At 35.1% G+C, this 24979-nt stretch overlaps 1 protein-coding gene across 4 annotated transcripts in view; it reads left to right on the top strand.

The window, feature by feature from the left end:
- The window catches only part of LOC148954626 (uncharacterized), a 71984-nt gene extending 48393 nt beyond the window's left edge, over positions 1–23591 (top strand). For all 4 annotated transcript variants that reach the window (XM_089086657.1, XM_089086656.1, XM_089086655.1 and 1 more), the window contains exons 4-7: positions 4143–4644; positions 12060–12311; positions 19225–19516; positions 22786–23591. In XM_089086657.1, the coding sequence (XP_088942783.1) occupies positions 4143–4644; positions 12060–12311; positions 19225–19516; positions 22786–23518 (1779 nt within the window). In that variant the 3' untranslated portion in view covers positions 23519–23591. The remainder of the gene's footprint in view (positions 1–4142; positions 4645–12059; positions 12312–19224; positions 19517–22785) is intronic.
- The last annotated feature ends 1388 nt before the right edge of the window (positions 23592–24979 follow it).

The raw sequence follows: 24979 nt of genomic DNA, 5'->3' as shown, positions 1-24979 counted from the left end.
CTCAAAATGGTGGCTACCTCTCTATCAATTTGGTGCTTAATTGACACAGCTTGGACAGTAAAATTAATTTGAAATTTGAAAATTAAAAGAATGGGTCAACATGATTAGGTTTAGTGGTCTAGCTTACCCTCTCGCCTGTACACTCAAGTTGTTACTGTGATACCAAAATCTATTGTTGAAAATGAAAATAATCATTAGAGTTAAAATATAACAGCTCCCTAGCAACTTTTAAGGATGCTTCTAATAGGAAAATTTTAATTTAACCTGACAGATAAATACGACAAAAATTTTCTATCCATAAAAGAACGCATTGCATCATATTTTGCTCTGACGCACAATAAGCAAATATTAATTTAATGATTTTCAGGAAACGCTTTTGAATGCTGTTCAATTATTGAAATTGACTATTGAACGCTAAAAATTACAAAAATCAATTTCAATTACCTTACTGAATTCGTAGTAAATATATTAGACTATTTAAATAGTAGGCGGGTGTAAGAGGAATATGTCAGCTACAGGCAAAGAGGTCTTGTAACAGGCAGACATGTATAGGAATTTCTTTGGGGGATGGAGGGAAAGAGGGATGATAAAAATGCTTAAAAAGTATTCAAAGTGTCCTGAAACTGTCAAATTATAACAAAACTCGTAAAAAATGTCTAAGCTATGCGTGAAAGGAGGTGTGGGGCTGGAAGGCTCTCCAGCACCCCTCTTCTTGCGAAGCGGACCCGGTCAATGATTTGTCCCCATTTCGATATCTTAAAAGTGATTACAGATGTGCTTTGCCATTCTGTAGAATAAGCTATTTAACATAAGAATGTAGAGTTGTTTGTGATGGATTATTTAAAATAATACCACTAATGTGAATGGCACGAATAACCCCCATTCGCATGTTGGATATAATGGGCATACCAAACATAACTTTTGTAACCGAGGATGTTATTATTGCGATGGAAATGCCGTATGTGCTGATAAGATATCGGAAAAAATGTCTTATCACAAGCCCAGATGGTCTGACTTTGCAATTTTGAGTCAATAAACACAGAAAAAAAGCCAATATAATAGGGCTAGGAAGGAAAGAAAATAATTTCAAAATGTCAAAGTGATAGTTGTAAAAAAAAGTAAACCAGCAGCATTAAAAGGGAATGAACCAATTAAGAGCAAGTACAAATTTTGTCACGTGACTAAAAGCAAAAGACAAAGTTTATTAGAAAAGAAAAAGTTGGGACTTAAAAAAAAAATCGAAATAAACATTAAACAATCGAAAGTTAAAAAGAAAGTTAGGGGCAGGGGATCCACTTACCTAACACATCAGCTATGTAAGAGATGAAACTTTTACTGTATTTTTCAAAGTAAAATTTTATTGGTGGAAGTAGCGAAATTTCTATTGAAGCAGAACGAGGGAGGCAAGGTAAAAGGGGGGGGGGGTAATCGACGAGGAAAAAGGGAAATTTTCCTTGCTTGATGACTTGCTTAAGCACGCTGTAACGCGTGTAAAGTAAGTCTCGAGGCACTAAATTATGTGCATACTACTGTGCTGATAATGCATCTCATTGGTACGTGATCTGTGTGGACATTGGAGAGTTGAACTATGTCAAATTTCAAGCGTAATTTATTTTACATTAAATTTGGTAAATGGGAAAAGATGAAAGCCTGGAACTGAAGTTTTCCTATCTTTATAATGCATTTGAAAAAAGATACAAATGTTTAGTATTTGTAAACAATGCTATTAGGGTTGATGTAGACTTTTTAACAGGAGTGACCTATGGATTCGACCATGACTGCCGCCAGGAAATTTCCCCAGGTGTTTAGTTTTTACCTGGATTTTAGAACATTCCTCATTTGCCTCTATCGATGGACCTTTTTAAATGTCTTCTTGTTTCCCAGACGGTCCATCCCCCTGGTGTCTCCCTTCTGGCTCCCGTGCCTAGAGCATAACAAAGAAAATATATTACAAATTTGAAAATGTACAAAATGTCGTAAATTGAAAGGTATTCTAGGCTTTTTTATGAAATGAATGAATATACCTTAAAAGTTTTCTTTTCTAGATACAAAATCTAGAGAGAGAACACCCCCCCCCCCCCGAAAAAAAATTGGCATCCCTCTGGTGGATATTAGTGGCAATTCATGTACATTAGGAGGGGACAAAGATGTATGTTTCAAAATTTAGACTGAATGTATGTTTCTAAGGGGGGGGGGAATTTGCTCTATTTTAAGTTTTTCAATGAAATTACAAAACAAATCCAATGAAATTACCAAAAAACTAAATTTTTCAGAAACTAAAGAGGAGAGGGCAGTAAATCTTGAAAGACTAATGAAAATGTCATTTTATTTATAGGTCTTATTTTGAATCGATTATTGCAAAAAAAGAAAAAAAAACATACCCCTCGGATCTTGACCGAATTTGGTGATTAGCAAGTGGAAATTCTCTAAATATTCCGACTGGTTGTACTAGAGCTTGCTCTGTAGTCCCGTCGATAAATTCGTCAAAAATAAAGAGCAACCACTCCCCACACTTCTGTCCTCTTCTGCGCACACTCATGGAAACAGGGCTGAAAATTTTTTTTTCCAATGAACTGTATTCAGTAATTTATTTAATTTTCAGTGGGTTTTAAGGGGAAAGGGGGCTCACTTTAAAATGTTCAAAACGAGACGCAACAACAATATGTGTGCATGTATTTTGTGCTAAACACACTCTTGTTAGTATAACGATGCACGATTATGCATAGATATAATATCGATATCATTTCCTAACTTCGAACGCAGCACACTTAATGAGAACTCAATTGCATGGAACTTGTTAGACAACATATAGCAAACGGATTAAGTAGTAAGGAATATGCGGAATTATTTTGTAAAAATGTTTTTTAGCCGTCCATAATTTCTTGTTAGACAATAACAGACTAAGTAGTAAGGAAGATGCGGAATTATTTTGTAAAAACGTTTTTTAGCCGTCCATAATTTCTTGTTAGACAATAACTGACTAAGTAGTAAGGAAGAAGCGGACTTATTTTCTAAAAACGTTTTTTAGCCGTCCATAATTTCTTGTTAGACAATATATAGCAAACGGACTAAGTAGTAAGGAATAAGCGGACTTATTTTCTAGAAATGTTTTTAGCCGTCCATAATTTCGCGTAAGATAGACAGGAAACTCGTGCACTTGATAAGTCTTTCTTTGATGTTCTTGGACATTTTAATGCAGTTTCTGTTCCTCCTGTAAATTATCTAGTAAATTATCTAAATTTATCTAAAAATAAATTATCTTCTATATTTTCTTCTTGGCCCTAACGGGACTAAGCAGCAAAAAATCAACAGTTGCGAAAAAAAAACAATAGAAAGTAAAGCCTACTTTTAAGGCAGGCTTTTGAAAAGTATATCGGCTTACTGCGAATAACGAGTGAAAAAGCAATTTATTTAAAAATGGACCACACTCTATTATTATAATTAATTTTTATGCATGTTGTTAATAATTTATCTCAGTAATTATTTTCCAATGTTTTCAAAAATCCAGTTCGCTTTCCGGTTTGCCGGTTGAGGTAGCTTTCCAGGAAGGCTGAGCCAGCTTCGCTTTCCAGTTTGGTTCGCCGGTTGAGGTTCGCTTTCCAGTTCGCTTTCTGATTCGCCGGTTGAGGTTCGCTTTCCAGGAAGGCTAAGCCAGCTTCGCTTTCCAGGAAGGCTAAGCTAACTTCGCTTTCCGGTTCGCCGGTTGAGGTTCGTTTTCCAGGACGGCTAAGCCAGCTTTGCTTTCCAGTTCGCTTTCCGGTTCGCCAGTTGAGGTTCGCTTTCCAGGAAGGCTAAGCCAGCTTCGCTTTCCAGTTTGCGATGAAAGGCATCTAGTGTAACCAAGTGAAAAACCTTCTTGAAGAAACCTCAAACCTTTCTCGTGACAAAAGACAATGATGATAATGACCTAGAACTACACCGTTTTATATCACCCCACCAGGCAGACAAAACCCAGGTAAAATTAATTTCGAACCTCGTCAAAATTAATCTGCACATACTCTTATCCAATTGTCAGCAAAATGTTCAAATTGTTTGCGCCAAATTTTTAGGTTTTTAAGATGTTTACTAGATTTTCAATTTTAGTACAAATGTTATATGCTCAGTTATTAGCCATAGCCTAAGCAAATAAATAATTTTTCTAGAAAGCTTCAGGGCATCTAAACCTTTCGCTTGATGAAGACAATGTTGATTCAGAGCTTCAGTATTTTAAAGCACCCCAACCGAAAAGACGGAATCCGATCAAAATTGGTTCAAAACCAGGTCGCCCTAAGAAAATTAATATTGAACCTTCTAGAACAGACTGCATTCCACACGAAAGAGCTCCCACTGCAGTTGCTATTGAAGAAGTAGCATATCACTGCAATGATTCCAAGGACCAGTTGAATGATGAACCGTCAGTTGAAATGCGGAATAATGCAGCAATAGAGAGCACAATTGATTCTAGAATTATCTATATCGCTGGTGATAACTACCCCAAAAATGAATTGAGCCAAAAGAACGAATTAACGGACGAAGAAGAGAGCTCTTTGGACGATTTTTTAGTTGATGAAGATGATTATGACGATGGTGAGAGGGGGGTTGAACAAAAGAAGCTCAGAAAGCGGTTGAAAAAGGATGCCTTAAAAACAGATAAAAAAGACGAAGGTAAGATCTGTTAACAGACTTTTATTTATTTTACAAAGAATAAATGCTAAACAACGTAAGTAAATCGATATTTCCCGCAAGGCTTAAGGGGTCGATATATAAAGGATCAGCCTATCTCGTCCATTATAATTTTTTTTAGTTTGTGTGGCCGGACTATTTAGAATTGATTGGGCAGTCTTGCCATAACTTGTAGAGTTGGGATAAGTGATCAGTATAAAACCAAATGTCAACACCTACTTTTCTTGAAATCTTAGAAAAATCTTGTAACTTCTTTTGTTTTTGTGCTGGAGATAGAGATATTTGGTTTTAGGGATACTTATATCATTAAGAAGTGTAGATTTTGTTTTTTCGATCAAACAGAGCCTATTTTTTTTTTTTTTTAAATTAGGAAAGAGTTGTCCCTAAAAATTTTCTAATATACCTGCTACGAAAATCCCAAAAACGACTTCAAAAGATTTGTTTAATTTTACAGCTCTTCTGATTTTCTGTGGTTCAACCCGCTTTGATTGAAAACTTTGCAGACAAAATTCCATTGTCTTTTCAATCAAATTTCAAAATCAAATCACAAATTCTCACTAGGTTTCAATGATAAATAGTCCCCTGGAAGATTTTGCTAATGGACCCTTTGCCTTTGAGACAGTCAGCCGACGTTGAGGCTTACAAAATGATGTTTTAAGGTATCGAATCGCCTGATAATACATCTGAGGATATTCCAAACAAGTATCGGCACTGTTTCTGTTTTTCAGAAAAACAGAAACTGAAAAAAGAACAGAAGCAGGCCCGTCAAAAACAGGTGACCTGTTTCTACTTTCTGTTTTTTGGAAAAACAGAAAACACCTGTTTTAACTGCTGTTTTTTTTGCTTATCTTCCTCTTTTTTAAGATGTTGCACCCTGTCATCTATACTGGACGAGTTATACACTGTAATTCCTGAGCTTGCATAAAGAAACCACCTTGAAACCATCCCAAATCCACTAATCTATCTTATTTTTAATCAACCACATGTGCATACAATACGACCCCGACTGCACAGGCGACACTAAAACCTATTAGAGGACCTGGGCACAACACAATTTCGTTCTTGCCACCTCAAGATGTTGAACAACAGAGTCTGAAATAAAAGGAACAAGCTTTTCTTTTAAATACAAAAGCACAACAGCTTTGAATAAAATGGAAAACAAACTGAGGTTCAAACTTTGAACATGTCACTTAGAAACATTTCGTGTTTCGAGTGTTCCATCAGTTGTTCTTGCACATAGATCGTTTGCACTACCCATGCTAAAATACGAATTTCTTTCATTTATGGGGTGGGGACTTTATACCTCCGGTTATAGGTTTCCGATCATTTTGATTTCAATGGTGTAATTTTTATTTCAATTCAGTGCCATTTTCGAGAGGTTTCGAGCTGTTTTTCGGAAGTAAGGGAAAATTATTTTTGTGCTAAGATAAACATTGAAGGTTAAAGGAGGTAATAATTAACATTGCTGAATCAGCATCAAATATTTTTTCGCATAGAAGGGTTTTCTAAAAACAGAATTTCGTTTATTTCCGGTTACTATTGGCCGAGATTTGCTCTTTACTAGGTTGCAGCTACTGATGCATCCTTGGTGTCTAAAATTCGTTGACTACAAACACTGATAATTCACTAGAGTCAACTTTTCTACTGACTTGTACTATAAAGCCCTTTCCACTTCTATGCAAACTGCCCAACCTTACTTATTTTGTTCCAAGATCTAAGGTAACAGTGTTGCAAGCTTCTGGCTCTATTTTGGACCAGATTTATAGTTAATTAAATAAAAGAAACAAGTTTCTTTAACTGAAAGTAACTGAACTGTAACTTTAACTGAAAGTAAGGAGCGACACTGAAACTTAAAACGAACAGAAATTATTCCGTATATAAAAGGAGCTGTCCCCTCCTCAACGCCTCGCTCTTTACGCTAAAGTTTGACTCTTTGTCACAACTCTACTTTTTAGAACAATAAAAACGTTAGTGCAAAGAGCGAGGCGTTGAGGCGGGGCAGCCCCTTTTATATACAGAACAATTTATGTTCGTTTTAAGTTTTAATATCACTTCTTAGTTTCAGTTCAAGAAATATTTTTTTTGTTTAATTTCTGAACGTTTTCCACTAATGCTGGTTCGAATTTGACTCTCCGTACCTGAAAAATTAAAACAAAATTTGCTTATTAATTTTGGCAGATTTACTCCGTAGATGAAGGATTGTCCCCTCCTCAATATCTTGCTCTTTACGCTAAAGCTGTTAGCACTTTAAAAAAGCTTCCTATTCTAATTAAACGGCCCCCTATGCTCATTAGACACTCTTAAAAAATTGGGACAAACTGTCAAACTTTAGCGTAAAGAGCAAGGTATTGAGGAGGGGACAACCCTTCATAGATGGAATCATTTCTGATCGTTTTTCAAATAATGCCGGTAAATCTGGCTCACCCTCTTTGAAATATAACCCTCCCCCTTATGGAAAACTCCTCCTTAGAAATTGTATCCAACGTAAAGTTCACCCCCCCCCCCCGTAAAATTCCCTCCAGATAGTTCCATCCTCGCTGAGGACCCCCTCCCTGTAAAATTGGTTGCGGACAATTCAGCTTGAAAAATTTTCCTTAGCATTCTTTCAATTGAATAAAACTTTAATCTCTAATCGGTTTCTCGATCAATTCAGAAATGCCCCCTTCCGTGGAAATTATTTCCCGGACATTAAAACACGCAGAAGAAAGTCCCTAGATAATTCCCCCAGAACACATCGTCACATGAAAAATTTGACAAAGAGAATGTAAGACAATAAAAAAGAATTTCGTATAGTAATTCTGTCAAACCCTCCAGTGTAACATTTCCCCTGGAATATTCACCCCCCAGAAATTTCTCTTCTCAAGGAAGATTCTCCCTATAGGAATCCACCCCAAGCCCCCCCCCCCCCCGAAAAAAAAGAAAATGTCTGTATACTTCCCAATAACAAATACTATAAATAAACAATGGGCGAATTTTATAACTTTCAGGCCTCTCCCTACGGATTGTGGGGGATCATATTACACCTAAAGACATAATTATTTGATCTTTCAATTATACTTAGCAAAATGGCTATCTCAAAATTTTAATCAGATAATTTGGAGGGGGAATGGGCGTGGGAGGGGCCCAGCTGCTCTCCAATCTTTTTGGTCACTTAAAAAGGGCACTAGAACTTTTAATTTCCGTTTGAATTCACCCTTTCCCGATCTTTTAGGACCATTATTTCGATACAATCAGCACTGGGAAAAAAAACAAATAAACTCTCATTTGTGACTTGTCTTCTCGCAAAAATAGCAAAATTCCACATTTTTGCAGATAGGAGCTTCAAACATCTACAATATGGTTCTCTGGTACGCTGAATCTGATGGTGTGATTTTCATTGAGATTCCTTTAATTTTAGGGGGATTTCCACTATTTCAAAAATCAGGCAAATTTGCTCAGGCTGTAGCTTTTTATGTGTAATCCTAAACTTGAGGAATCTTATATATTTGGAATCAGCGAAATAAGATGATTCTTTTGATGTATCTATTGATATTAGAATTCTGTTTTTTAGAGTTCCGGTTACTATTGAGCTGAGTCACTCCTTACTTACAGTTCGTTACCACGAACTGTTTGATATTGATCTACAGGTTCTCAATCTCCGGAGGATGTCTTGTAGTTAGAATACAGCTTCTTCTTAGCTGAAACGCATTAGTTACAAGAGCTATCTAAATAAAATAAAAACTATGTCTCTAGTGCTGCCTCCAGAGTCAGATGTAGTTTCAGCCTCTCAATCAAGTATTTTGCAGGCATCAAGCCATGGCTAATTGTAGAAAAAGCCAAGACAGATAGTCCGAGTGATTGAGAGGCAAATCTGGGATAAGCCCTTTTTCGGATTGTATAAAAATGATGTTATTTCATTTTTTGATAGATAAGTCTATCTATCATCTATACATATGTCATGCACTTTCTTCATCCAACTTTTCAGGGTCATCCATGTCAGACGCGGTATTAGCAATATCCTCATCTATAACGTCGGGTAGATCATCTTTGACTGCATCAATCTCTTACTCTCTACTTGAGCCTTCTTCCAGTTCATCATCATTCTCATCAGATTCACATTCAACAACTTGTTCTACATCAATTATTCCCCAGAACTTGAGAACATTGGTTACACAAAGGTGAAGGAAGTGACCAAAGCATTAATAAGACCTTTCAATCCCCCAAAGGTAGCAAGCTTTAACAATAGCGGAAACGCAAGCACTTGGTTAAACGAAAAAACAGAAAACAGGTAAAAAACAAAACAGAAACGGAAAACAAAGGTTAAAAAAAAAAACAGAACAGTAAAAGGTCCGACAAAGCAGATGTCGTGCTTCTTTTTTTTTTTTTTTTTTTAACAGAAACATAAACAGGTAAGACAAAAACAGATGTCCTGCTTCTGTTTTCTGTTCTGTGTTGTTTTTTTTTTTTTTTTTTTTTTTTTTTTTTTTTTTTTTTTTTACAGAAATAGGTTAGACAGAAACAGAAATAAAAATAGAAACAGTGCCGATGCTTAATTCCAAATGTAACCACTAATACTTTAAGGATACTTAATAATTATAAACTACAAAAAGGGGTGAAAAAGAAAGAAAGAAAGATTGGTCAAAACCCAGAAATCTCTAATTCTTCAAGTCATAAAAGAGTGATACACACGAGCTGACGCAGGAAGTATGTCCCAGATAATGCGGTACACAATTAAGGGACAAAAATTAGATCTGCCAGAGTGGTAAATATGGAGAATTTTCCATTACTGGGCTATGTATTTTGTAAATATGTCACTAGATCCCTTTTTTTGTGTTCTTTCCGAATGTAATAATTACTTTACGGAAGTTAGATTTTAAGCCTTTTATAGGCTCTTAGAGATGCCGTTTCGTCCTATTAAAGGCTGTATTTTGCCATGCGTCACTCTTGTTTCAAATCGTGTACCATTTAATTGAATTAACTGTGACAAAATCAAGAACCAGAAAACATATGGGAAATAAAGAGAAAGAGAAATCTGAAGATGAAGAAAACAAAGGGGAAATAAAGAGAAAGAGAGATCTCAAGATGGATAACAAAGGGGAAATAAAGAGAAAGAGAAATCTGAAGATGAAGAGAACAAAGGGGAAATAAAGAGAAAGAGAAATCTCAAGATGAAGAAAGCAAAGGGGACTACGGCCAGTAGAAGGAAAAGATAAACTTAGACGACGCGGATATATCGCCTGTATAAAACAAGGCGTCTTCAACGCTAAGAAACAAAGAATTGGTTCCCAGGAAAATCGTGATTCGGAATTATTATATATAAAAGGCATTTTATTTTGTAATCAGATCTGATCAAATCCATAAACGAAATAATAGAAAATAGACACAGTAAACATAAAAATACAATAACTGCAGTTTCACATTCTTCCGAATTGAATTAGACAAAAAGCTATATTTATTTACCGTATGTACCTGGTCTAGGTGAAAAACAAGCGAATTATTGGTAAATTCGAGCAAAAGAAATCGGGAACAGAGAAAAGGGAAAAAATCTGTAAAAGAAAAAAAATATAAAAAAGGTTTGGACCTTCTCCTGCCAGATGATTCATACATTACGACCAAAACCAAAAATTTATTCAAAAGGAATAATTTTTTTTCAATTTATGTCTCTTTTTGTGTTATGGATTTGATCAATAGCGGCTCAGCATTGCAGCGAAATAATTCTTACACAATTACCGAACTGAAACTCAAATTGGCTTTGAAAAAAAATAATGTCCATTGGTTTAAATGGTTTCTGCCATTCCGAATATCTGTTTTTTCCTTAAATTTCCAAAATTTCTTCGCATTTCGTAAACTTCTTTTTGTGTGGGCCAAATGCTTACTGATTAGCTTGTGAAAATCGGTCAAAATATTGGAACTGAATCTCAGAGAGTCGACAAGAAAAACTGTCAACGCCGTCTAGCGTTTGGCAACACTTGGCATTTTTTTTCCCGTGTAATAATGAGAATAATTTATTTAATTAGTGTAATTGGTAAAAATTAGGGTATTAATAAGTGTCTGATCTCAGTTCCTGAAAAGAAAACGATTACAGAGCTTTCAAAATGCCAAGTGTTGCCAGACAATAGATGGTGTTGACATTTGTGCCAGTTTAAGTTTTACCCGACTGAATCTAGTAAAAGTTTGCTTTCCTTTCATCCGAATAATAAAATACATAATCCTAACTCTTTTTTTCACATACGTCCCACATAATTTGTGACGTTCGTGAAATAATGGGGAAATAAAACAAAACTAAAATACACTTTAATTAATTAAATAAACGCACCAAATTATTGTTTGGAGAATGCGGAAACTGCTAACCTTCTCTTCAGTGTTGTGAACATTGCAGTCACATCTGGGACATGAAATCTATAAACTATTTCACATTCATAAACTATTTTACTGTTACTGTACGAAATGGGGAGGAGGGGATAAAGAGAATAATTGAAATATTATTGAGTTGTGAAGTCGTTTTTCTTTCAACTGCCAAGCTTCAATATTCAACCCTGTATAGTATATTCTTTTTTTCAATTCTCTTCAATACCAGTGGTTTTTCATTTTCTATTAAATGGAAAAAAGAAAGCATAAAGCTTTTCGAAGAAGAAAGAAAATTTAGCTAAAAATAGTATTAAACAGTTAAAATTGTTATTAGCGAAAAAATGTGACCTATTTGAGGCTCTAGCCCCGTAGGTTTTACCACCTTATTTAGATATTCTCAGATATATTTATTGCAAAGGGGGTTGACTCTCAAGTATTGTCATCTAACGTTTAATAGTCAATGAAAAAAACAAATCATAAAACCATCTGTATTAAAAAAAAAGTTAATTACAAATTAAAGAAAAAAAAACTGGTAAAATTATATCGACCACAAAACTGTGGCACAATTGGGGCTGGGCCCGTAAATCTTATCACCCCTTTTTGGATTTGTTCTTATAGTAACTTCATTATTCAATGCTTAATAGAATATAAATAATTGGTTCTAAATTTTCTATTTTGTTCAGTTGCTTTACTCTGTAAAAAAAATTGATAATGGGGATGCAGATTTTAACAAAATGCTCTATTTCTCGACTTAAATATTTAGAATCATTCTATGTCAACTATCAACCTTGCACAATAGAAGGAGGGATCTTTCCTCCCCCTCACCAATAATTAATATGAAGGGCGTTTATGGAAAGTTGAAGAATATTGACCATAAAATATATGATTTTTCATTTTTTTTTATTATCCTTTGTATTTCTAAAGTTGTATGCACAGATATTTACAGTGTTTTCTTTATTTTTGGCTGTTTTTTTCTTTATTTTGGTTTCTTTTTTTATCTTTATTTTTTTATATATATTGGCAGGTGGTCGTACTTACTGTGTTTCTTTATTTTTGATATATATTGGCAGGTGGTCGTACTTACTGCTGTAGCATCTGTAAAACATCCTATCCAAGTGGTAAAGCGATCAAGGAGCATTACGCAACCCATAAGAAAGGTGGCTTCTATCAGTGCGCTGTGTGTTCTCAACAGTTCCGAGCCTTTGCGGTACTGGCAGTTCATAATAGGAAACATACAGGGGAAAAACCATTTAAATGTAAATTCTGTCAAAGGGAGTTCGCCCACAAGGCATCGTTTGACACCCATTTAAATAGACATACTGGTAATTTATATTTTGAAATAGTTTTCTTTTATAATAGTAATAATAGAATAGAATAGAATAGTACTTTATCACCAAGCAAACTCTCACAACATAAAAACTGCCGACACTCTCCGTCAGCTAGCCTCTTGTATATATATATATATATATATATATATATATATATATATATATATATATATATATATATATATATATATATATATATATATATATATATATATATATATATATATATATATATATATATAAAATATAAGTACATAAGTGCAATATTAAAACATAGCCTACAGGGATGAACCCAACTGGCCTGTCAAATAAAGTGAGTTCAGTGAATAAAATAAATAAAAATAAGTACATAAGTAAAATGTAAGTAAAAGTAAGTAATATAAGTAAAATGAATAAAAACGAGGACATAGTAAAAACATAATTACTATATAAAAACACACAGTGGTGAATCCGACTGGCCTGTCAAATAAAAATGAAAAAAAAAAAAAACAACACACATGAGATATTAACATGATATATTAAAATTTGCATTTATTTATCATTTCAACGAACGCTGGCACAACGCTCTTTCTATAACGTTCAGTTATTGCATTAATAGGATTTAGAACAGGGATTTTCTCTGCTTTTGATCGAGGTAAACGGGGCTTTGGAGGGCAATAACGGGCTGGAAGTATACATTGAAAGCGTGGGTTATGACGCAGATTATTTCCGAAATTGGTACAGAGTTACACGTCGGGCTACCAGGGTAGGGATGCGGAATTCCTTGTGGAGGTGAATATAAACCACTTTGCCCGGACCGAAATATGATTTATTTAAACCCTTTATATGTACAAAATACAATATACAAAATACAAAATAATAAGTGGGGCATGAAGGTGCAAAAACAAATACTTAAATCAAGATGAAACCGAAAAAGAAGCTTGTAACAGGCGTACACTCACATTTATCAACAGAAATAAAAAGACATTACAATTAAGAGTATCTCACATCAGTGAAAGATAATCATAGGCAGCGCAATAACGTTGCCTATGACTGAAAACTGCAGTCTTATATAACCTTACTGAAATCTGCAGTCTTACCCTCTCTTATATTTCAAAGGGCTTGCAAAGACGAGTTATTAGGTTTTTTTTTAGAAAACAGAACCGTCAAAGACTAGATGGCATTGATGATCATTCCTTGCGATACTCTCACATCAGTGAAATATAATTCAGGAAAGAATCTACTACTGGATCGCGTTGACCAATATCCAACGATTTGCACAAAATTCAAAAACTCTTGAACTGCAATCGAAGGATACTAGCAAACAACTCAATAATTTCTGAATTTTGTGCAAATCGTTGGATATTGGTGAATGATTCGCTTTTTGGCTCTAAGGTATTTGGTGTTAATTCTACTAGTTCAGGCTTTTATTGAATTTTATTCATCTTTTAATTTTGGTTTTTTGTTGGTTTTTATTGATTTGGTATTTCAAACTGACTCCGCGTTTGTTTTTGGTTTAAGGTTTTTAGCATTGCCTTATATATATATTTTTTTTTTATTCACGTTGAAGAAGAGAGGCGGTTGCCCTTTCGTAATATTCGTTTTATTTTATCAGTATTTTCGTTTGACCTTCAAAAAACCATTTTTTTTTTATCTTTTCTTCTTCATTCTGTGGCATGCCAGTGTGGTTTAAGAAATAATTTTGACCACTGTTAAGAGGCCCTACCGTCCCTAATCTAAATCTAGTTACCGAAATATCCATTCTCTTACAAATTTCCTACAATAATGTCTACGTATGCGTAGACGTATTCTACCTTAACGTCAAAAACCATAACGTATGCATGTTCATGTATTTCGGGTTCAAATTGCAATGCTTAAAACAACTTTGAACTTTTTCGCATGCTGACTGTCTGCGTTGCGCAGGAAACGATTTCGTGATTCGATGTCTTTGGCTGGGAGTTGATTGCGTGGTTGGTGGCAAATCATCTGAGGCTTCCTGTTTTTTTTGTTGTTTTTTTTCCAGATTCCTCCAAGTACCCATTTAGAGCTGGGTTGACTCTGGTTGAGCTTACGAGGTCACACCATTGACCCTGTTCCAAACCAAATAACCTGTGACGCCAAGAGAAATACGAAGAAGATATTTAACAAAAGCTACAAAAAAAGATGACGAGATTATTTCCATTGAGAAATGACAAAAACTTTTATGTAGGAACGGGGAAGAAAGGAGCCAAAAAGGCGTTTTACAGGCAACCTGTAAAACGTTTTACAGGAACGGGGAAGAAAGGAGCCAAAAACGCGTTTTACAGGCAACCTGTAAAACGTTTTACAGGCAACCTGTAAAACGTTTTACAGTCTATATATTTACACTGTACATGTGTGCACAATATATTTAAATGTGTGTATATAAACGTCTTGTTTATCCACCCTACTACTAAAATATACTTATGATGCCTTTTTTTAAATCGCCTGTTTGCATGATTTGTAAATGGGTTCTAATATCACATTGACTTGATTTAGGACTCCTGCTGGGCGGTGCTCGGCGTTGAGAGTGATGTCTGTCTCCTCCATTCGCTTCAGTCCAGTGCGAGCGTTTGGGCTTCGCTCGGTCTGGTGTTTGCCATTGCCAGAAACTCGGACAGGCTGTTTCTTCAGTCGACCTCGAGGTCGCTTCCAATCGGTTTTCGTAGGGTCAAAGTCAAAGATCGTCTTTGCGGGTAAGTGCAGGGGCATTCGAAGTAGGTGTCCAAACTATCGTTAGGTACACTCGGCTACTTGGGTAGAAAACATTTGGTATACGTGACATAACAAAATTAAAAGGTGGAAAGGATGGAGAATCAAAAAGATGAAACAACAAATAAGTTAGTGAATAACGAAGACAAAGCAAGTACTTGGCCAGAACCTTTGCCAAGTTGTCTTCAGTACTCAAAAATATATATAGACTAACATAAAATTAAACACTAACCTTTCGAAGTGCTCAAAAATAATACCGAAGTTAAAAAAAAACGAAAAAAAAGTTATGTGAAAGCAAATGGTAACAAAAGAAAAAACGTGAACGAAATACAAATGAAAAGGCTATTTAAAAATTGGATTCTGTCCAAGACTAGAGATGGAGCCTGTCTACTCTTTTGATTTGTATTTTTACAATTCATCCTTTCTTATAATAAAAAGGAGGAAGAATTGAATCTCTATTTATTAGATAAATAAATAAACACTACTACTAGCAACTCACCGTAGCATTAAACTACATGAGGGCAACAGCTACGCAAGCTCCTACCCCATCCCTATCTATTTAAATCCACCCTTTTTACACCTTCCCAGGAAGTTCCCATTTCCCTTGAATCTTTCCTTACAACATCCTCCCACCCCGACCGAGGACGACCTGCTTTCCGTTTAGCCCTAGACGGTTGGCCGAAAAGGGCAATCTGTCATCATTCATCCGCAGAACGTGCCCTAGCCATTTCAACCTTTCTCGCATTATAGCCCTAGAAAGCGGGATTGAACCACACTTTATAAATAAATGAAAAAAAAAATGTGGTCTAATTATACAGGTCAAATACTCAGTACTGGTGATCCTCTACACTGAATACTGCTCAAATACTGATCTTCTAATTCTCTGGCTTCGGTCGGAACGTGGGACTCCATGTTCAGCCACTTTTGGTTATCCCCTAACCCGTTTAGAAGGGAGAAAGGGGTTTTATGCGAGTTCTTAGTACTTATTGAGGTGGGGTACCTATATTTACCAATTGTGGTAGATAGATATCCCCATCCCTCCTCAATAGGTAGCTTCACACACCTTGGTGGTATTATTAGTAAAGGTAACGGATGCAGTGAAGATATTAAAAGTAGAATAGCCAAGGCCCAGGACGTTTTTTTACAGTTGAAAAAAAAATTGGAAGAGTTGAAGTTTGGGAGAAAAGCAGAATAAATACTTATCCAAACCAAGAATAGTAAATTGAATCGGTCGACTATGTTTGTGAAACCTGTGTGCTTCAGAAAATTGGAGGAGGATTTCTTAGATGTTTTTAAGAGGGATTGTCTACGGATGGCTTTGGGTACCTCTTTGACTAACAGTAATTCAAACAACACGCTTTACTAAAACTGAAGCCCTATTCAGTTTTTTATGGCTGTAACGAGAGAACGTTTTAGATGGCTAGGGCACGTTGGGGGATAAAAGTTGACAGATACCCAAATATTCTCTTTTTTGGCCACCCATCTGGGTCAAACGAAAAGTAGATCGTTCGTGAAGAAGGTGGGAAGAGGTCCTGAGGAAGGCTTTGAAGGAAGTTCGAACTTCATTGGAAAAGATAAAAAGGGAGGCTTTGATTAGAGTGTGATGTAAGAGGGGCTGTATTGGCCTCAGGTGGCTTGTTGCTGTAGTGAGTGGTCAGGAATAATAGTGGTAGTATATCTTTCTGAGTCGGCTTCCTATAGTTAGAAAATTTAAGCTGGGTATCAAAAGTATTCAAATGCACCACAAACTCATTCAGAGAAGCAGCCCCATTGTCCAAGGGGACAAAACATTATCGACGAAACTGTCCCAGAAAGAATATTTCTGAGGAAAACTATGCCGGAATTTCTGACGAAATCCATATAGAAAATTGCCAAATAAGGAGATAAACTGTTTACCCTTGTAAACCCATAATTGTTAGAAAAATCTGTCTCCGTTTCTAAAATAGCAGGGAAATTTATTGCAGAGTTGATAGAAGCCATGGTGTCTATTTTTAGAGTTTTATAATAGGAAATGTGAAAATTAAACACTAATGTACAAATTAAGGCTATTTCAAGTTCGAAATTAAAATTGCTTAACTAATTTAAAATTGAAGCTGATATAAAGACCGTATCATGATTCATTTTCACTAAGTCTTTCGTGAATCTCCTTTTAGTTGTTTGATAAGTCTTTGTCTCGATTTGTCAACTAATGATAGAACTTACAGTGACTACTTCTATCTATCAATAGACTAATTTATTCAGTATATTTGTTACCGATTTTTAAGAAGAAGAGAATATTTACTTGTATTCAGTATAAGCTATAATCAGTAAAAATATCAGTATATTTTAAGAAGAAGAGTGTATTTAGTATTATTCAGTATAAGGCTTTTATACAGTATATTTGATACTGATTTTTAAGAGCATTTAGTATTATTCAGTATAGGGCTCTTATTCAGTATATTAATATTAAGCCAATTTCTACTAGGTCGTTCATAAGGTTTGTTAGGAATGTAAAAAAGGAGGAAATCTTTCTGCTGTTTGTTAGTTAGTTGTTCTATCAAACCTTAAAGTACCAACCAGGGCCATATCCAGGGGGGAAGGGGGTACCCGGTTTAATCCCCTCCCAAAAAAAATTAATCTGACTCGAATAAACTTAACCAAAATATATATGGAAATTTTTTTCCGTTTTTAATTTTTTTTTGTACCCTCTACACCCCCCCCCCCCCCCCGAACAATAATCTTGGATATAACCTTGCTACCAAGGATACTGGAATTGAAATCCGACTCTTTGAAGTGGTTTGGTCGAAACAAATAAGTTGGGACCAGTTTATTGCCGCACAACGCGTATCAGTATTCTGTTTTCCCCTTTTTCACGGGTCTTTTTAACAGCATACAGTAATTTAGTTTGTGTTCGTGCAATTTTTATGTACCTTTTAAACAGTTCAGTTTTAGTGCTTTTTAGTGCTATGTCGACTATGTCTAACCATGTAGGTCTATCTATAAATAGGTCTATGTCTAACCGTTAAACAAAAAATCGCGAAGAAAGGAAACGAGGACAATTAACAGCCAGTGAAAAAATTGAAAAATTATGCAAATATTTCGGTCAAGACCTCCGCTTGACCGTCCTCAGTGCAGAATAAAACTGATAAAAATGTAAAAACCAAACCTTAAAATAAAACACCAAACTGAAATTGGACGACCCTTTCTTAGTAACGGTGAAAGGGTAATTGTCCTCGTTTCCTTTCTTCGCGATTTTTTGTTTATCATGATTAGCCAGTGTGGTCTCAGAAATTATTTATGTCTAACCGTGCATATTAACTTTTCAACTTTTAAGAAAAACGACCTCCACATGCAGTCATGCAGATTTTGGTTGTACTGGGTGCCAAATTTAAACGAAAAGAAACGTGGGCAAAAAATCGGCAAAAAGTCAGCAACAAATAAGCTAAAACATATGAAATCTAACAGCTTGCCATCGGGCAGCTTTCCTTTAACGGTTATATTTGGGAATCATCAGATTGATAATGTTCGAATTTTTGCTGACTAAATGCGTTATTAATTTTAACTAATTAGCGTTGCTTATACAATTTCTTGGGGAATTAAGTTTGGATAAGAATAAGATTCTTATCCACTACGTTAAAAATAAGATTCTTTCAATTTTCAGTGATCATGTTGTCATGTGTGATTATTTACGCTTATTAAAATGTTATGTGGGAAAGAATTACTTCTCATCTGCGTCACTTTATGAGGGAGGAAGATGATCAAAGTTTCTGTTTTGTTTTTTGGGAAAAGGGTCTGATTTTCTTAAAGTGAACTTGTTTTGAATTCTTAATGCTCATAATGTCGCCGTTTCACATTCATTCTTATTTAGGTAGGCTACCAAAAGGAGGTGTAACTCCCCTTTCTACTTCCTACTGTGTTTAAGGAGGAGAGAGCGCTCAAGATTTTTCTTTGAAGGTCCTATTTTCAGAAAATTAGATTTATTTTCAAAACGGAATGTGCTTTCACTTTTTCGTATTAGGATTTCTTGTGGGTATATAAACCGTCTGCTTCCCTCCACTGTGTTGATTTACTAATGTGCACTCCTGGTACCAGTACAATTTAGTTGCATTATGCTATAGGCATTATTTATGGTGTAATATGTATATATAGTACTTTATTTGCTTCACAGCTTCTTTTATTTTGTCTCTTTTTTCCGCTCTAAATTTATGTATGTGCACAGGCGAGAAACCCTATGCTTGTAAGGAATGTGGAAAGGGCTTTCATAATCGTGCTGCCCTCTATAGTCACGTATGCCAAAAGCCTCCATTAGAGGGTGATCCACAAGGTTTTCGTTATGAATGTCCTGAGTGCCACAGAAGATTTAAATCCAGGGTTGCGCTTGGTCGTCACAAAACCATTCATAAAGATGTGATTTTACCACCAGAAAAGACAGTACTGTGCGAACTTTGTGGGAAAGCATTTACCTCCAATTATGTCCTGAAGAAGCATCTGAAGTACCATTCTGGTCAAAGGTAACTTTGGCAGCTTTAATTATTATTATAATTATGATATTTTGTTATAGCCTTGTAAACGACACAGCAATTGCACTGGACTGTGATTGGTGGGTAGGACTTTTCTGGGTTTTGTTTCTTTTGGTGGGCCGAAAAACCTCTTCCTACCTAAGTTGTCTACTTTGGGCTGCCTCTCCATAGTAGTATAATATTTGCAGATATGAATATATAATGAGCCGGATGTAATAGGCTTGAGATTGTCTGTGCAGGATTTTGACTCTTGTTGATAGAAGACTATCACCAAATTTAGGTGGGCCCTGTGCACAAAGCCTCCATTCGTAATGGAGGTCCCAGTGACCTCTAACTGCCTGATTCTAAGCCAGATTAAACGTCTCGTAAAGATTTGAGCAGATGTTTGGATCCCCGTGCTGTAATGGTATGGGACCCTTTCTTTTCCTGAGGCCATATTAATTTCGATGACTCAAATAATATGAAAATTGTAACTTGGACGTTAGAACGTTAACATTACAACGTTAGAAAAAGAGATATCATATTAACATATTGGCTGATGAATTCAGACGTTTCGAACTGGAGTTGTTAGGAGTTGTTGGTACCCATATCCCAGGGGGTAGGAAGCATGAAATTAGGTGATATTAAATTTATTTATTTAATATTATTATTATTATTTATTTAATAAATTGATTATTAAAAATTTATTTAATGAGGCAGGAAGAATGGTTTGAATAGGGATGGAGTAGGACACTTGATGAGTAAGCGTTTGGTGACACTTAGCATATTTCCCTTTGCAACGATAAGAATAATTAATTTAATTCGAGTAGTTGCTAAAATTAGTGTAGTAATAAGTCTTGATCTCGGTTCCTTTAAAAAAAAAAAATGATTACAAAGCTTGGAAAATGCCAAATATCGCAAAATGCTAGATGGTGCTGAGATTTTTTTGCCGAAACTAGTACCAGTTTCCACTCTTATGAATTAGCCATATTCCTTGGTTCGCAGTCATAACTACATCCAGTCTTTCTCTCTTTTATTTCTTTTTTTCTCTGTATAAAAAAGGAACCATTGTAGCATTACAGGGAATTTTACCAAAAGATCTTTTTTATCTGGACAGAGTTCCGAAAATGATTCTGTTCTATGACCTTAGGGCCTTTTAATTTACTTGCAATTTCAAAACCAATTAACAAGTCTGAGAAATGTTTTTATGAGAAATAGTCTTTACCTGCATTTTGTGACTAATTTCCGAGTCAGAGACATACTTCCGGTGTGGGGGGGGGGTCGAGTCCGGTAACGTGAGGGAGTGGCTTAGATACACTTATCTGTTAGCAATTTGAAAACCCAATAAATGAAGTTCTGATTTACCTACATTATTACAACGATGTTTAAACCGTCTCCGGCTTGGATGCTGTCATCCCGGGCCTTCCAAAACGCACGGGGTGGGAAGGCTAGAAATAGCTAGAGTCGTTTCGTCATAGCTGGTTGTCGACGTGTTCACATGATGGGGGAGTCAGGAAATACTCGTTGAAGTTATTAATAATCCGAATTTTTATTCGGAAATTTCCGAAATTTCTGCAAAATTCCTCATATTCTCAACGCCGCGAAGAAACAATGAAACCTATAAAAACTGTTGTGACTGAAAAATATTTGTTTTTACTGTTTTTACTGATTTTTTTTATTCTACTGTTTTTTTTGTTTTTGTTTTTTTTGTTTTTTTTTCATACAAAATTACAAAACAGGTTTTGGGCTTTTTTACTCGTTTAAGGTTTAACTTGTCATCTATGCGTGAATATACCACATATACATTAAAAAAAAAGAACTAAAATTTAAATATCAATAAAAGTAAGAAAGAAAAATGAAAATAAAAGGGAAAAGAAGAAATATAAATTAATACCTGCTTTTAGGTCTACGCTTATTCCAGTATATTCAACACACAAATTTAAGGGTGTACACGGAACTGGAGTATTATCAAGCGATTTACCGACCAATTTATTCTCCAAATCTAGTTATTTTTTAGGGGTTCCAAAACCAGTCGGCTTTCAAAGAATACAGCTTGCTTTTTACTGTTTCAATATTTAATACAAAAGAACACTAAAGTTTTATACTCCTTTTACTCGCTTGAAGCTTGATTTGTTACTCAATGCGTGAGTATAACGTGTATAAAAAGGGTGTGTAATTAGTCTGTACTACTGTATTGGGATTGCCTAACACGAAAACACGAATAAATGTTACACGAAACGTTACACGAATAAATCAATGGAATTCAAGCACATGTTTTAACACTGAAGAAAAGGATATTAAATGTTTTTTTCTCTTTCTAAATTATGTAGTTTTTTACTTTGCTTTTTGCCAAAAATTTGTTTCGTTTTTTTTTTTTTTTTTTTTTTTTTTTTTTTTTTTTTTTAAATAGGGATTATTGTGTTTGACCAGTAGTACTATAATTAAGAGAGGAATATCAGGTAAATTTATCGATCAGTCTGTGTGGGGTAGGGGTAAACTAAAAAAAAAGAAGGAAAACGTCTATATTACAGTACTCGAAAATTAAATAAATTACGAGGTAGAATTTAGTGGGAGCGTCAAGACTGCACTCGCGTGTCTTAGAGTGCCCCTTTATTTTCCGGGGAAATAGCATGAGCCAGGAGTTGGGTGAGCCACAAAAGGTCACTAAATATGCTAACATCACCTTTTTTATTAAAATCAATGCAAATAAAAATAGCTTTGCCTCAAATCAGCCCTTAAAAGTCCTCAATTTTCCCACAATTTTATAGATTTTTTATATTTAGCTTCTTTTTTTTCTTTTTTTGTTATGACAATGAAACATGGGTAGCCTATACGGAAAAAGATCTCAGAGAATAAGAACGGTCAAGTTTGCGAACTCTTTTATATTACCTAAGCTCTTTTACCGAATCCCGGTTTAATATTACTCCAGCCTATGCATATTCTTATTTGGATTTTTTTTCTAGAAGTTTTCAGAAACCTAATAGTTTTTAGTGTGTTAGCAAATAATGTTGGCCTATTGTGTTCATGTTTTCTCCTTTGCTATCTCTCTATCTCTGTCTCACTCTCTTTTTCTCCTTTGCTCTTTCTCTCTAGCTCTCTTTTTATTCATCCTGTCAATTGTTCAGCTATTTGATGTTTTTTTTATTCTCCTCTAGCGCTTCTTTTTATTTCCCCTCTAATAATATCTTTTAGAGAGTTTTTGTTCAGTGCATGCCTAAAATCTTTTAGAGAGTTTTCGCGCAGCACATGTGTAATATCTTTTAGAGAATATTATCTTTTAGAGAGTTCACGTGCAGCATATGTGGAAAAGGCTTCATAACGGAATCGGCCTTTCGCGCTCATGAAGCTTGTCACGATCCTCTAAGCCTAACTCACAAGTGTAACTTATGTCCGAAGGGTTTCCGCTCCTTAGAGATCCTGGATAAGCATATAGCTAAGGTCCATTCTGCCCAAAAAGAACATGTTTGTCAAATCTGCACCGAGTCATATCGTTTAAGATCAGAACTAGAAAATCATATGTTAATTCATAGTAACCAAGTGAAATATTGGTGTGAATGTGGTAAGCTTTTTCTAAGCGCTAAATACCTGCAGAAGCATAAGTTAACTCACATTAAACGTGATAGATGTCAGTTTTGTCGCAAAGCATTCAGCACCAGTGAAGAACGGGATGTGCACGAAGAGCAACATAAAAATGGAGCCTTGCCAATAACTAAAAATAATTATATGGCAAAAAGTTATAAAAATATTCATTTTACGTGTAAGGACTGTGGCAGTATCTTTAACAGTACAGATTCTTTGACTAACCATATTTCAAAACAACATAGTACTGAAGGGGCACAAACAGAAGCAGTAATGTATACAGAACAACAAGTGATTGATCAAAAATATTATGCTGAAGAAGTAATACCTGTGACAAGTGAAGTTAATATTAATCAGAATCAGTGGCCTATTCAATATCTAGTGATACAGGATAAGGTTGCCTATCCAACCCAAGTAATACTTGGTCCTATGTGAGATTTTGAATATTAGTTTCGTTTGTTTTTATTTCTTTTTCTATGAATAAAGCTACCCAGCGACTAACGCTATCCAATAATTACACATCTCTGGATTTTTTTCAGGAAAACCTATCCGTGAAAAATGGTTTATTTGGACAATGTAGAGTCCTTGCCCATAGATGTTGCCCATAGGACTGCGTGGGTCATGTCATCACTGGAGGCATATTTATTGTTTCAATAAATAAAAGCATTTTTATTGTTCATGCGTTTCATTTTCAACACCATAAGAAATATTGTCTAGCCCCACACATTCTCCCTTACCTCCCCCTTGTCATTTTTTCTTTCCGGTCTATAGTTTTCTGTTAAAAGTTCGAATTAGTATAGTATATTGCCCAACTGTCGGCGAGTCCTGGAAATATTAATTTATAAAATTAAGTTTTTCTTACGGAATTAAGAGGCAGAAAATTCAGAGTAAAATAGGACATTGAAAACATATAATTAAGTTAATTAATTAATTTTAGTTAATTAATTTGACATATAATTAATTTAAATTAAGTGTTAATTGATTGTATTAAAATTCAGATATTTTTTATTGCTTTAGGGTTTTTTTTTCTCGCAATGTTTGCATATTTTTCTTAAAATATGAGGGTTATCAAAGCTTTTTACAACGTAGTCATTATACCATAACCAGCCAGGTATGACGAATGTGCAGCTCCTTCAAAAGCCAAATCAGTCAAGCAATAGATGGGGATGGAGGAGGATTGCACGTAGCTATGTTGGCCTCAGGGGGCTGGTTTTGTTATTGTTAGTAATAGTATTTAACACCATTTTATGTAACAGTAACGTCAATTTTCTTAAGATGACATTATAAGAATAGTTGTGACCTTATCTTTTCAGTACATTTTCCTCGGTTATTTATTTGACAAGCATAAATTGTCTTTAGTCACACGACATAGTACCGAAAGTGATACAAACTATGTTGACGGTAGTGTCAACACCCCCTCAACACCCACCACCTTTTATACTTTAGTAATGAACAATGTGGCTTCTATACATTATATTTCATCGCTGCTTCATCAAGCATATTTTTTTAGGGATTTTTTTCACTATCAAAGCTCATTGAAAATTGTAATTACTTCTACTTTTTCTTCTAATCAAATTCATGTTTTTTCTCGACACATAAATAATGTAACTGATCTATTAACTTTTCTTGTAGCAAAATATTAGCAACGAACCATTAGCAAAATAGCTAATGGTTGAAATGACTTCATACGATTTTCAAAGTGGGTTTAAACCAAGGTAAATATCTATATACCTTGAGGTTTTTTGTTAAAATGTATAAGCGTTAAAAATGTCATGTTATGTATTTGTGTTATCATACATGCTTGAATTTGTCGCAGTTGAACAAGAGCGCTATTTCTCTTTTTTCAGCTTCTCTGAGGTAACTATCGAACCAATCAAGGCCGTATCCAGGAGGGAG

The sequence above is a fragment of the Artemia sp. Qi Xiang Cuo genome, chromosome 3, assembly GCF_049724085.1.
Source record: "Artemia sp. Qi Xiang Cuo chromosome 3, ASM4972408v1, whole genome shotgun sequence".
In the NCBI taxonomy this organism is placed as follows: Eukaryota; Metazoa; Arthropoda; class Branchiopoda; order Anostraca; family Artemiidae; genus Artemia; species Artemia sp. Qi Xiang Cuo.
The sequence above is the reverse complement of the archived record's forward strand: the minus strand, read 5'-3'. Positions and strand labels throughout refer to the sequence as shown.